Source organism: Drosophila guanche, unplaced genomic scaffold (assembly GCF_900245975.1).
Source record: "Drosophila guanche unplaced genomic scaffold, DGUA_6, whole genome shotgun sequence".
Taxonomy (NCBI): domain Eukaryota; kingdom Metazoa; phylum Arthropoda; class Insecta; order Diptera; family Drosophilidae; genus Drosophila; species Drosophila guanche.
The window spans coordinates 8,902,770-8,916,560 of record NW_022995746.1 but is presented as its reverse complement, the minus strand read 5'-3'; the positions used below and the strand labels follow the sequence as shown (position 1 = coordinate 8,916,560).

At 43.0% G+C, this 13,791-nt stretch overlaps 2 protein-coding genes across 2 annotated transcripts in view; both read right to left on the bottom strand.

The window, feature by feature from the left end:
- Nucleotides 1–7,551: 7,551 nt before the first annotated feature.
- On the bottom strand, nucleotides 7,552–9,555 carry LOC117581885. The gene is made up of 3 exons (XM_034269351.1): nucleotides 9,332–9,555; nucleotides 9,148–9,263; nucleotides 7,552–9,091 (listed from the first exon to the last, which is right to left on the bottom strand). The coding sequence occupies exons 1-3, from the start codon at nucleotides 9,442–9,444 to the stop codon at nucleotides 7,626–7,628; spliced, it is 1,695 nt and encodes a 564-aa protein (XP_034125242.1). The 5' UTR covers nucleotides 9,445–9,555; the 3' UTR covers nucleotides 7,552–7,625.
- A 670-nt stretch (nucleotides 9,556–10,225) lies between these two features.
- Nucleotides 10,226–13,791, bottom strand: part of LOC117582074 (hemicentin-1) — a 65,955-nt gene continuing 62,389 nt past the window's right edge. The window contains exons 2-7 of the mRNA XM_034269631.1: nucleotides 13,401–13,595; nucleotides 12,754–12,864; nucleotides 12,531–12,671; nucleotides 12,256–12,408; nucleotides 11,177–11,671; nucleotides 10,226–11,108 (exon numbers count right to left, since the gene is read on the bottom strand). Of these exons, the coding sequence (XP_034125522.1) occupies nucleotides 10,894–11,108; nucleotides 11,177–11,671; nucleotides 12,256–12,408; nucleotides 12,531–12,671; nucleotides 12,754–12,864; nucleotides 13,401–13,595 (1,310 nt within the window). The 3' untranslated portion in view covers nucleotides 10,226–10,893. The remainder of the gene's footprint in view (nucleotides 11,109–11,176; nucleotides 11,672–12,255; nucleotides 12,409–12,530; nucleotides 12,672–12,753; nucleotides 12,865–13,400; nucleotides 13,596–13,791) is intronic.

Genomic DNA, 13,791 nt, shown 5'->3' with positions numbered 1-13,791 from the left:
AAACTAAGCCCAGACCCCCTTTGAGCCGATGATTAAATCAACTCTCGACACGCCACTGGTAGGCTTTTTTTTACGAACGAGAAAAGAGTTTATGAGACCAGGAAGTTGCTCGTAATTCTATTTCCGCCTGATTTACAAATATTTGCATGGCAAAACATTTTTCAACATTTTTGCGGGAAAGTGAAAAAAGAATGAACAGGAAATGCGAAATGAAACAAAAATGGCAAGGAAATCCGTATGAAAGTTGTTGAAATATTTCTGGGAAAACTATTTTTGTGGTCAGTTGGCTGCGCTCATCGATGGATGTTGGCGATTGCATCTCAGTGATGGGTTGAAGGATGGGTGTGAAAGAAGGAGTGAAAAATTTTCAAATGTTCGAGAACATATTGTAAAATCTTTAGAAAAAACAGTAAGGATTACCTTAACCCTAAAACCTGCATCCGCTTTAAACCTTTTTCTTAAATTAAAGCAATTTGTTTATTTATTTATTTAAGTATGCCTTCTAGTCTGTAAATAGTATCTTGGAGAGGCAAACTAATACAGACAATTTACTGCTCAAATTAAATCAAACTTCAGTTTATAAATTGCCATATTAATTGTGCTAATAAAAAGGAATGGCAGACAGAGAATTGCAGAAATTGAGAAACCCCAAGAGAGGGATTCCAACCATTTCAGTCTATGTGCGAGACTGGCTTCTTTCTGTTTGTGCACTTCCACCTACTCATCCTTGCCGTTGTGTAAACGAATAATGGCACAAAGGCTTATGGCTCGGTGGAAAACGTTTTTGTTTTTCATTTGTCTGCTGGCAGTCCATTAGAAACGACAAATGCAAACAGGTAACAGGTGGTCCTAGCAGACCCCGGCTAGAGCTAACTTCATTTGATACTTATTTCGGTTTGGCATTATCATTCTTTCTTAGCAGGTTACTTTAGCTCCAGAGTCGGAGGTCATAACATATGCTACACCACTTGCCAAGAGTTTTTTGCTTCTATTTGAATGTATAGGATAGGTTATGGGGGTTTATGTTGAGTGGTGTTTAATAGTAATAAAGATAATAGTAAATGTAATAAATAATAATTTAATCAGTAGTTCATTTAAGCTGTAACAATAGATGCTCTTTGAAACCCTCAACTGAATACTGAAAGTTTATCCCTCTCAAATCCCTCTCCTGTAAGTGTCTTTAAGATTTCTTCTCATCGTTTGAAGGCATTTGTTTAGTCTAGTTTAAAGTATGTTTTAGGGTAAGTTTCCCTCGTTGTGTCTGGCATTCATTGGACTGCCAGTTGGTTCGCTTGTTTGTTTACCCCACCCGGGGTTTCTTTGACTTTCTGGTTCCTGTCTGCAGTGCAGAGTAGTTTTATGAGCACCCTTTATGATTTGGCTTCTGGCAAATGACAGGCGAGTTGTAGCTCTCGAGTTGACAGTGGAAAAGTTTTATAATTTGCATGTCAGTCTGGCAAAATACTTTGGCGGACCCATTAATAATCACGGCTTGTGAACCAATGACTGGCACTGCCTGTTGCTCCACCTGCACGCTGCTCTGGCATTCATCACTACGCGGAGTGAAGTCCTGGAGAGACCTGGAGCGCTCGAGTCCTTTGACATGCGAAATGCATTTGCAACTCTCACTCAAACGCATTAATCACCCGCAAATTTCGACGCTCGTTTGATGGAAACAAATCTTGCGCAAATTCACGCAAACATTGGCGCCCGCCAACCCCAGCTCCAGGTCTGTGTCGGATCTTGGGTTTGAGCTTCGTAAATGCCAACGCCAGCGGCCCACAAATCAGTTGCTACTCATCGTCATCGTACTGGTTCCCATCGGGTTCACCATTTCGGTCTCCGTGCTGCTCTGCATTCTGGTTCACCATCGAAGTGGCTGAAATCAGACTTGGCTTGGCTTTCAGCTCCACAGCTGCTCATTATGTGCGCCAGTTGCGTCGGATCCAGCACACAAATCTCCCTAAAGTAATTTACCATCAAATGTTGTTGCTGCAGTAGCTGCTGCTGTAAAATGCACTTTGCTATTTTCCGAATCGCAAAAGCAAGACAACAACAGGAACAGCAGGACACGGCTGCTTCTGGCTCGGCTCTGACTTCTGGCTTGAAGATGAAACTGAAATTGAATTGCGATTGATATTGATTGGCTGCGTGCTTGAGCGACAACTCGGCCAAATCATGTGCAGCCAGGCAGGGACATCCAGACCTTCGGAAACGTCTTATAACTTTCGCTTATTGTTGTTTCTTAGCTTTTCATATGGTCCAATATATATATATATATATATATATATATATATATGACATTATGAGCAGCCCAATATGGTCCATGGCCAGATCTCCATCTCCATCTCCAACTTAACTTTCCTCTGCAGCTCTACAACTTCTGGCTTCATCTCTGGGTTTGGTTTTTCGAGTGTGGCCTGGCTTGAAATCGAATTTGGATTCCCTCAGCTCCGCCCGATCCCCTCGGATGCAGTCTGCTGTATACCCATCTATAGTTTGTGTATTGTTTAGTCAAGTGCAGCTTCTCGTGCAACTTGTTTATGTGCCGGGCAAATATACTTTCGATGGAGCTATGAGTGCGAGTACGAGTGTACCAGTTAAATGGAAGCCCTGTGCAGACATTTTTGCTTGCAATTTAATATAAGTCAAATGGAATTGGCTGAGTTAACTGGGAAATTTCTCAGTTTCTTGTGTGCTACTTCTCGGATGGGATAAGCCAATTTGAACGTTACTCTGCTTACAGTGACTGAAGGTGATAATTATGTGTACTTGTTTAATATTTTGAGCTGAGCTTTTGCAAGCGTTTTGAGAAAATTACATACGCTTCTCATGGCCAATAAGAAAACCTTCTCTGCCATTTGTCCCTCACTGTAATAATTCCCCTGACTCCCAGTAAATAATGCTATTTTGTGGTAATTAAATAGTACAAATCAGAGCTAGTACACTGTGGCAGTATTGCTTGCGGAAGCAATCAAACAAACGCAGTAACAAGGATTGCATTAGGATGCATACAAAAGCACTCCAGGACATCAGGAGACCACAAAAGGTGCACAGGCAAACAGGTGCCAAGAGGCAGGCGAAGCAAAGGGAGCAGGAACAGCACTTGCTGCTACAATATACAACAAGGTAAGCAACCAACAACCCCAGTTCCTGCCAGAACAGGTGGGAGTACGCCTGTTCCATGCAGGAGCCAAAAAGGATCCGAAATAGAAGAAAAAGTGGGGAGCAGAGGTGGGAGCCATAGCGGATATCCTTGCGACACTAAAAACATTTTCTACCAAATTTACAATATGAAGTGGTTTGTTGTTTGTTTGTATGTACACACTCGTACATACATATGGGGGAAAATGTATCGGGTGTTTGCCACTACATTCACATGAACAAAAAAACATTCAAAGAACCAAGACACACACTCACTTGTATAGAAATGTTGCACTTCATTGCGTTGACAGAAACAAACGTGCCAGAGTCAGTACAGCATATGGAAGTCCTTCCTTCTTCACTCCATTCGAAATATGTTCCTGCTATGTGGGAGCCCCAGCTGTTGCCTTTGCTGTTGACACTGAGTGCATTTCAAACATAATTTTCAATTTTCATGCATGTTTTGCCATTTGCTCGTGGAGTCTTCGTCGGGTGCAAAATGATTTCTCCGCTGCTCCAATGCTCGTGACACTCTTGGATTTGCTTAATGGCCGCTTAGTGGTTCCGCAATGGGCAAGTGCTAGTGGAAATATTATTGGAAAATCCTAGGATTTGAGTGTACTCACCACCTAAATGGCTTAAAGTATAAATGGAGATTTCCCTGACTGCGAGTGATAATGGATACTTTTTCGATGGGGCTGTACATATTTTTTTGAGAGGATATTCCTCGGCAAAACCTGACTTTTATTAAGTAAAAGTTTTTATGAACTTATTTAGTACTTATTTTGTGAACATGTGTATGTATGTGTGGTATACATTTTGTACCAGAACATTTCATTTTACAATTTATTTCTTTAATGTTGTTAAATCTTCCCATATTTATTAATGGCTTTTTTAAACCATTTCCCATATGATTCTCAGAAATTCTTGATTGAAAATAAGCTCTAAAACGTATTGTTTCATCATATTAATGGCTTTTGTGTTATGTAGCCTACATACAAATAAATTAATTGGATTTTCGTCTGAAAAGAGTACAAACTGATGTCAAATGTACACCATTAAATGCATTAAGCCAACGCCTCAATCCCAATCTCAGGCGTGGAGTATATCTACTTGTTTTGTGGATTGTTCGTTCCTACCAATATCTGCTTGTTAAATTACGAAAATAAATTTTAAAATATGCATATTTAATTCCATTCTGCTGTGTTCCGTAATTTAATGGTTTCAAATAACCTGCTTTTTTTATAATCACTTTACATTTAATTAGCATTCAATTGAAAAAGCTCAAATGGCGAAAACGAGCAGTTTTTGTAATGTGGTTAAAATCATTTGGCTAAGAGAATTAAATTGCTGCACAGCTCTCAGTGTGTGCCCGTGTGTGTGCGGATGGCAAGCGAAGCATTTGATATGCGCTTTGAGACCAAAGTACAAAACGCGTAAAAGCTGTTTAAAATGCGCACACAGGAATACACAGGGTGTTAAACCCAACCCAGCCCCATGCTCATGCATATACCCACTCGTGTATAGCCTGTGTTAAAGTTCGAGTCAAAAGGGAAGCCAACCTCCCACTCGAGCAACAATGGCAGCAGTAACGACATCATCCTGCCAACTAGGAATTGGACGGGCTTTAGCTTTGGGCCTGCCCCGGACTTGTCCTGGACTACACTGCACTCCACACCGCTCTGTTCCCCGAGGCGGCATAATTAATTGCGGTAATTAGTGTGTTGGCAACAAACAGCAAACACACGAAAAACATTCAACAACAGCGGCAACAAGAGCAGCCAGGGCCAGCAAAAGTAGCAAAAGCAGCCAGGAGTGGTCTGGAGAAGCCTAGAGGAGCCTAGAGGTAACAGGATTCCAATGCAGAGAGCGCATTTACTTTATAGAAGATTTGTGTTGCCCCCACTTCTGGCATATTAGTTAGTTCTCGAGAAAGTTTTATTTACGACTGTGCGGAGGGCAGTGGCGGTTTTTAGTCGGATAAGAAACAGCATATTCTACGACTCTTGACTGTTGAATACTGAACGGCTCATGGCGCTAATTTAGAGAGCAGCCGCATTGCTGTGGCATCATTAGAAAGAGCAAAATGATTTTTATTGCTAAACAAACAGACAAAGCCAAAGATGGGTTACTTCCAGTTAGAGGGACAAATACTCCTCGTATTTCAAGCAAATCACAGTAGCTAATAAGCAGAAGCTGTAGAAGTATAGAAAGCAAAAAGGAGAATCGTCTTCCGAGGATGTAGCGCCCCGGTCCACGGGCTGTTGCTCCAGCTTGTACTCGGGACTTTTTGCTGTTCGCTTTAATTGGTCACTTGGCGCGAGCACAGAAAAACAATTTAATTTTCCCCATTTTCTTATTATCTCGATGTAGCACTCCAGCTCGAGAGATTTCTCTCAGTTTCCGTCTGTGCTGGGAGTTTTCTTGTGCACGGGGGAGTCGAGTTCAGTTCCGTCCCATGCCTAGTCCCGTCTCAACTTCGGCTTCGGGGCAGCAACGTTTATGTAATTAAGCGTTGCATACTTTTCCGCTCTAGCTGTTCGGCAAAAGCGAAGCTGCTGCTGTTGTGCCCTCAAAGGCGGACAGGGCACTGGGGCGTGGCAACGTCTGTTGTGTGTTATTACCACCGCAGTCATTAAATCTTTTGTGTGTAATTAAAAAATTACAATTTAATGCCTGGCGCTCATTTATTGACACGGCGAGGGGCGCTACAAAGCATCCGTCCATGGGAGGGTCATCGTCATCCCAACACAAGGACTTGTCGAGTGGAAAATCTGGACCAGCGTGTGGAACATGCTCCGGATAATGAGGCACTGATTGCAATTTTTAATAGCAAAAGTCAACCGGATTACATTCGTATAAGTCTGTTCATTAAGACTGATTTGGATGTATTTGATGCATTTTTAAATATTTTTAAAGATCCAGAGCTGACTCGTTTTCCTAGTCTGAAACTTTGCTGACAATAAAGCCCACTTATTTTCCTTTACACTTGGTTTCAATTGAAAGCACACCCCACATGCGGGTGAAAATTGTTGAATTTTGCACTATCGATAAGCCAAATGAAACGAGGATGACGAGAAATACAAAAAAATGGAAAAAGAAAAAAAAAACAGGCCGCTGACATGGAAATTGCATTGCCCGAATGGACTGACACACGCTAGCGTCAGTTGCAGATGCTCTCTCGAGTGGCTTTAGATGGCGGATGGAAAAGTAAACTGGGGCCATGCGTCGATTTGGTCTAAAAGCCTGCGCGGTGCCTGACCTGAGTGGGCGGTTTAATGCCAGAAATGGCCGAGTGCTGTTTTTTCTAGGCCAAATAGATTTTTTTTTTTGCCTTTGTGATTGTTGAAGTATGTTTAAAGCGTTCATTTTTGGCAGAGAATGGTTGAACAATCATAGCTCACAAGGAACATAAAATTAACAATATACGAACGTTAAAGTGATAACTTGTGAATAGAAAAAAGAGGTGCAAAGTGCCGCCTCATACGAGAGAATAAACCATGCAACCAATTGGAACCTGAACAGGTCTCTTTCTATCCCACTATCCAAGCCTCCTAACAAAACAAACGATCCGCTTTTCAAATTCAATCTTAGCTGATGTTTTGGGAAACACAAAACAATTTTCTAAAATGTCTGAGTGTGCGTGGAATTAAGAAGCGGGCAGATTGTTTTGAACCGCGTCTATTTGCAGACTAAATAACGTAAGCCCATACTGTTCGGGGCTCAGTGTGACGAGAATGCTAAATGCGGATTCCTATTCTGATGCGCTGCTGATGAGACGCATCCATGGCTATGTCTATGTGTGTGTGACTGGTAAATAGGAACGGGTACAGAGAAAATATTTAACGGGCGGTCTGGCAATAAAAGTCAGTCCGCACAATATGCCAACGCAGTCACAGATGCATCCGCATCAGCATCAGCATCTGAATCAGCAGCCGTCGTTTGGCATTCATCTGATTTATGCGGCTGTCAGCAATGGCAGCGTCTATACGAGTACTCGTACCGGGTGTCCCCATACCGTCATGGCGGAGACAGACATACATACATATGCGGGCCTTCGGTTGAGCCTCAGTTGACGTGGTTGATTGACAAACCGCTGTTTGCCAAAATGAACAGTTTGACATGCGGTCGGGCGGTCGGTCGGATGGTCGGATGGTCGGACGGCCTAGAGGTCTGATGGTCTGGCGCCTGTGGGATGTCCTAGGCCTACCGCACCTCGGGGCCCCTGGTCCAGTTCGGTGCAACAAATCAAAAATTGCTTTTGTCCGACTGCCGACACTGACAAAGGTGAGGCAGTCAATATTGCCACTTGGTTTGCTTGCATTTGTGGAGATGTATGTATGTATGAATCTATGAGGAGCACACATTCCAGTTATTGAACCCTCTGCTAACCATGAAACACGATAATTATCGATTTTACTTAGATTTACCATTTATTGTGTGAAAATTGTGTTACATTTTTGCTGTTTAAAATTAAAACTTCATAAGCATTCTCGCTTCTCATTGGAGAACTCGAAAGCAATGCCCAGAGCGCCCTTTCCTGCTTTGAGCGTGTTTCGTACATCGACCACACTGAATGTCATTGTCTGTTGGAAGACACCTAGCTTGATGGCCTCCTCGATGCCTGCATCGCTTACCAGGAAACAGCCCAGGACTTTGTCGTGGATCATATCCTGCACCCTCACATGGTAGACATTGTCGCGTCGCAGTAAAATCGACATCAAAACTTCACTGAATTTGAGGTCACCAATCAGCGCGATAAGCTCGAAGTGGAAACTGTTCAGAATTGGTAGATTCTTGTCCTTACAGAACTCACAATTACTCGATGAACGATCCTTAATCTCCATGGCTTTTTTCTTTGGATCATTTGGGGAGTGCGGTTCATTCTTTGTGGCTTTCACTGAATGTTCCGATTTTGTCTCACTATGGTCTTTATTCAGCTCCGCTGTACAACCAAGGCAGGCTGACGACTCTGTTTTCATTGCCTTGTCCTGCAATGTTTTGTTCAGCGACTGGACATTGGCGCTGAGCGTATCCATCTGATTGCGTATTTCGAGTATCTCATTCCTTTGAATTCTCTCCAACTTCCTGTTCATCTCGCACAACTGTTTTGATATTTCCGATATTAACGCAAGGTCGGACGAATGAGTCTCTTGGTCTGACTGCGAGGGACATGCACATGAAGGATCCTCTGTGTGTAAGTTTGGCCGTGGAAACTGGGGACTGTGAGATGCTTTTTCTATTTTTATCTCTTTTTTATACATTTTTTTATCTGACTTCTGTTTGGCTTTTGCTTGGGAATGGGTTTGACGATCCGCGTCTGTACTCTTTGGCTTGGGGCCATGCTTAGAGTGTGGCAATGGCACTCCTTCCCCACCGGGAACCACAATAATAGGTCTTTTGCACAAATGGCAATCCCTAAATGGTCTGGCTGTCTGACTACGCGAGGGGGCGCCGGGTGTTGGCTCAGTTGCCGGTGTTGATTGAGTGCAGGTACAGTACGAAAAATTCGAGGATTCAGATAAAGTTCCTAGTAATGTCACAACTGCCGGCTGTGGCTCTGTTTTCGGTAGCAGCTCTGGCTCCGCGCAAACTTTAATATTCGAAGCACCCAGATCATTTTTCGAATCCCCAGAGGCAGGCTTGGCAGGCTTCGGTTCAAAGCAGCCACAGTTTTTCGGAAGCTTTTCGACTCTGCTTGTAGCAGACGAGGACTTTTCTACAACCGGACTAAAACTTGTGTGAGGCTCGGCAGCTCCGTCGGTCCCGCACGGCGGCCTGACCATATCCGGGGATGTATTTGAGTTCGGATTATTATTGCTGGAAGCGCCCGCCGAAATGCGTGGGTGGTTGGGTTTATGTTTTTGTTTCTTCGTACGTTTTTTTGCTAATAGTTCCTCAACGCGCTTCACAGCTGTTTCGTATCGGGCATAGATTATTTTAGAAACTGCAAGAAAGAATATTACAATTTTGATCAAGCTCTTGGTTAAGCATCTAGCTTACGCAAGACAGAGCTGTGTTGCCCATTAATGTTTCCAAGCTGGTCATCGCTATCTTCCTCTGATGACTGATGACTTTCATCTTGGTCCCCGAGTCTTCTTGGTCTTCTTGCACAGCCTCTAATGAATGAAGATAACAGGCAAGCTGCGATTATAACATAACGCCTATGATCCATGGAAGTTCACACCTTTCATAATGCTTCAACCATTCCGAATGAAATTTACTATTTGGTTTGGCTTTAATTTCACACGAAACACCCAAACCAAGAGCTTCCAAAGATTTCTGACATGGATTGTCCATGATTGTGACTAGTCGCTTATTAGGGAAATAACCAAAAATTTACGGAACAATTTATCAAATGGAAACCTAAAAAAGAAAACAGTTTGAGCTGAAATGGATATTTGGCTTGTCTAAAACACAATTTGAATTGACAGAGAAACATGAGACTGACACAATTGGAAGTGTAGAAAAAGGCAGTTCTGATTCTGGTTTTCATTGTTAGCAATAAACTTGTATGTGCGTTTTGACTTATGTATACTTACCTTTGCGGAATATTTTATATGTTTGCGGAAAAATATACAACATAAAATATATGTTCGGTATCCATACTAACTTTTATTTTGGCTCACACACACTTCATAAACGATAAACCACAAAGCATTTATTCTTTGGCTAAGTTACATTCCTCTTCCATAAGTTAGAACTGTGCTATTTTGTAAAGGTTCAAATATCTTAACCAACTTTTGGTATACGGTCATTAGTCATCTCCTTTAATTTTGGCACACGTATTTTACATGTTTGTCTTCGGTATATGTAATACAAATGTTCAAATGCTTTTTTAAGCTCTTTTATATTGTTATTTATTGTTTGATGCCCTCGCAGGGTTCTTTTCAGAGAGAGTTTGTAGTGATTGTGGGTAGCTAACTTTGAATGATCTTTAGAGGAAGATTTTTAATATATTTTCATTTGTGATATATATTTTAGAGTCTAGTGTTTGCACATACATATAAAATGTTAATGGAATGTTTTGTATCAGTTGAATCTCTTCTCTTAAAAACATAAACATAATATATTATTATTATTTTTTTTGGCAACTTTTGGAATATATATTTGCGATTTGACCACTTTTTTGATTATATCCTCAAGATTTGGCAACAAAATCTTTTATGGGCGCCAAGGCCCAAGCTCAAAGAAGGATAGTTTTTGTTTCGGAAAAATATTCAGCTAAGATTTATTTCCAGATTTGCATACCGAAAATTGTTGAGCAAAACGGGAAGATACGGGATTTAGTTGGGATGTTTTGGGGGAAGCTTAAAAATTATCCTACTATGAGCTTTGGATCCATTGCATCGCAAATTTTAAGTTTAACTTTGGTATACCATTTATGCACTATGAGGATTCTTTTTAAATATAAATATTTCTATATGTTTTGCATAAATATTTTTCCTTTTCAACTATAGTTATAATCCTTAAGCAAGTTCAAAGCTAATTAGAGACTCGTACTAAACTTAACTAAAACATTGGTTTTTGGGTTGTATCAACAGTCGGATAAACCAAGAACTTAGACAAAGCAAATCAGACAGAAAAGTGCCCAGACGGACACGCCTTAAAGCTAAACAAAGCACATGGGGGGTACAGGGCTATCCGCGGTTTTGCTAGGTGCATCACCCGTCCAACGTTATCCGTTATCCATCATCCATCAGCCGTCACCTCGCATCCATTATCCGTCATCCGCCTGCAGATACAGATTCAATATCCCAGCCGTAGTGTCAGACACATCATAGCCATCAAACTGAAGCATAGGGACGTGGTTTGGGGCAGCGCCGAAGACACGCGCGGTTCCAGTGACAGCGTCTTGTACTTCTCCACTTTGGTGAAGTCACTGAAGCCTGCAAGGTTGCGGGAGGCGGCTCTCATCAGGTAGGTGGTGTCGGGTTCCAGGTTGGTAATGAGGAAAGTGGCACCTGTCGGGTGGAGTGAAGCGTGTGACAGGCATTATGTGACGGGGTCACGACATACTAGTATCACTTACCTTCTTCAAAGGGGAAGTCCTTGCGCCTGGCATTGGTCCACTTGCCGGCATCCGACTTGAACTCAAGCTCTGACATGTACTCGATCCGGAAGCCGTTCACCTCCATGGGCCCGCGGTCCTCGGGTCCCCGCGGGGCACTAACATCCACATCGAAGGTGTTCGAGTTGAAGCCGCGCAGCTGAAACGTGATTGGCGATGGGGGCTTTTCGCCTTGCTCCAGACGTTTGGTCCGCTCAATGCTGCCCAAATGATTGGTGGCCCGGCAGCGATAATTGTCGAAAACACTGGCGTTCAGCACATGAACAGTCAGCCGGGACCAGTAGTGGTCTCCCTCGATAGTGTAGAGTCGCTCGTTGCTGTGCAGCCGCTTCTGCTTCCGGTGCCACGTAAAGGTGGCCGGAGGCTCCGCCTGGGCCTCACACATGATAGACGCCGTCCCGTTGATGTACGCATATTGCATGCTCACAAACTGTTTGTGCGTCCAAAATGGTTTGTCTGTGAGGAATCAATTATAGCTTTAATTAAATTTTACCGCCAATTCTGCAGTAAACTGAATGGAAACTGAGATCCGTTGCCGCGAGCCTCAGGCTCACTGCAGTGCGGATGAGGCTCCTCTGACAGCTGACAAGTGACGCTCAAAGGTATGCCGGGAAAATGTAAAAATCATGTGCGGCAACCATAAATCACAGCCTCGCTGTGAGGCTTTTTGGGCAAGTTAAGCCATTAGCTGCATGTGTGCCACGCCCACTGACCAGGGTACAAGCAGGGTAGGAACATCAGCATTCATCAAAAAACCTGCTCTAAGCGAATGTAATTCCAGCATTTTTCGTGCTCAAAAACTATTTACCGCCCAATGCATTGCATACAAAGCAAACACATACATTTTATAACCATCACCTTCACCCCACAAAAGAAAAAAAAAATAGCATGACGCTCAAGTAATTCTACTGGAACCCCCAAAAATATTGCACACTGAGACTAGATGGTGCCACAAAATTTGTGGAACATATGAAGGTGTGGACCATCACCTGGTCCCAGTGTGCCATTGCTCTTGTTTAGAAATCATAAATCACACTCACGTTCGATTTTCATCAAAACTGTGCGCTCCTGCATATCGGAAGCAATCGAATTCACTTGGTATGCCCGGCACGTGTACTCGCCGGTGTCACTCTGTGTTACCTTGTTGATGAGCAAACCATCGGCCAGGATGCGGTACTTGGAGCCATCTGCCGCTACAGGGATGAATTCGTTCCCAAGAAATCGAAGAAGGGAGAGAAATGGAAACGGGAAAAATGTACTTTGGGTATTTGGGATTCGTGTAAAATGCATAGCTCATTATCTTTGGCCAACTCACTGTCCGCACTAATGGGCTGTCCATTGAAATGCCAGGTGATGTTTGGCTGCGGTTCGCCCTTCACCTCGCACAATATGGTCTTGTCTTTGTCGCCCTCTTTTACGGTTATCACGCTGGCGTTCTCCGTGAATGTAATTTTCTCTGTGTGGGGGCAAGAAAACAATGCAATATTAATGACTGCCCCACCAGCTTCGACCTCCCTGCGGGCGATTCCAGCACTTACGATATACAATCAAATCGAAGGATTTACTATGCAGGCCGCCCTCAGCAGCTTCGCAGCTCCAATTGCCCTTGTCCGCCAGTGCGATGTGGGCGAAAACGATTTTCAATTGTTCTGTGCAGCGGACAAAAAGAGAATAAGCAAACGAGCAGGAGAAATAAAAAGGAACAAATTGTGTATAGAATATATGGTTTGAAAAAGGTTAAATGGGGTTCGCAAAAACAAAGGCCAAAGCCCGAAGCATAAAATAAAAATAAAAGGAAAAATATAGATCAAGAGACGACAAACGGATACTCATTATTAACCCAATGGAATGGAAATTAAAACGTTAAAGAATTATTCAAAATGGATATTATATATTGAAGACCTGTTCTGATAACCGTGGCCATCATAATTTTGCATAATTATTTTAAATTAATTTTTAAGGGAATATTTAGGACTACATTTATTCCCCTTTTCCTTCCGATTCTTAGGATCGAGTGTTCAGATGGAATGAATGTAGTGCAGTAATGGAATTGCAATTAAATTCGTTTGTTGTGCTTGTGGCATTGTTTACTCGTGCCCCCTACCATCTGGCGCAAAAGCCTTTAGCCTTTAGTGTTTTGCTCGATTTTATCTATCCAGAGCTCCACACTGACCCCGATTCTCACCTGGCGATGTTTGCTCAATGTGGATGCGTCCTTTGTGCTCGCGTATAATATCCCCTTTCGGCGATTTCCAATGCAGCTTCACGTCCGGATCGGGGCTCCGGCACTGCACAATAAGGGATTCGTTTGTGTAACGCACAACGCTATGCTCCGCTGGACTCAGCGAGAGACTCTCATGGTGATTGCCCAAGACGACAGCTGCAAGAAGAGATACGGAAAGCGACAAAGGTTTAAGGCCTGGGCATACTCTAGTTAATAGCTTGTTAATTGCAGTGAATGGGACGTGGGTCGTGGCGGGAGGCGCGTTCCAGGGCAAGCCGGCTGTCGCCAGCGCGTAAAATGGAAATTGAAAAGTTAAGGCCAAGTTTGCCCGCTGCCAATGGCTGCCATTGCC

Bases quoted from the DNA above. Each gene is read 5' to 3' on its own strand.
- LOC117581885 (XM_034269351.1), bottom strand. From the start codon at position 9,444: ATGGACAATCCATGTCAGAAATCTTTGGAAGCTCTTGGTTTGGGTGTT. The intron at 9,264-9,331 runs GTGTGAACTTCC...TTCATTCATTAG, and splicing joins TGGTTGAAGCATTATGAAAG to AGGCTGTGCAAGAAGACCAA. The intron at 9,092-9,147 runs GTAAGCTAGATG...TCTTTCTTGCAG, and splicing joins GCAACACAGCTCTGTCTTGC to TTTCTAAAATAATCTATGCC.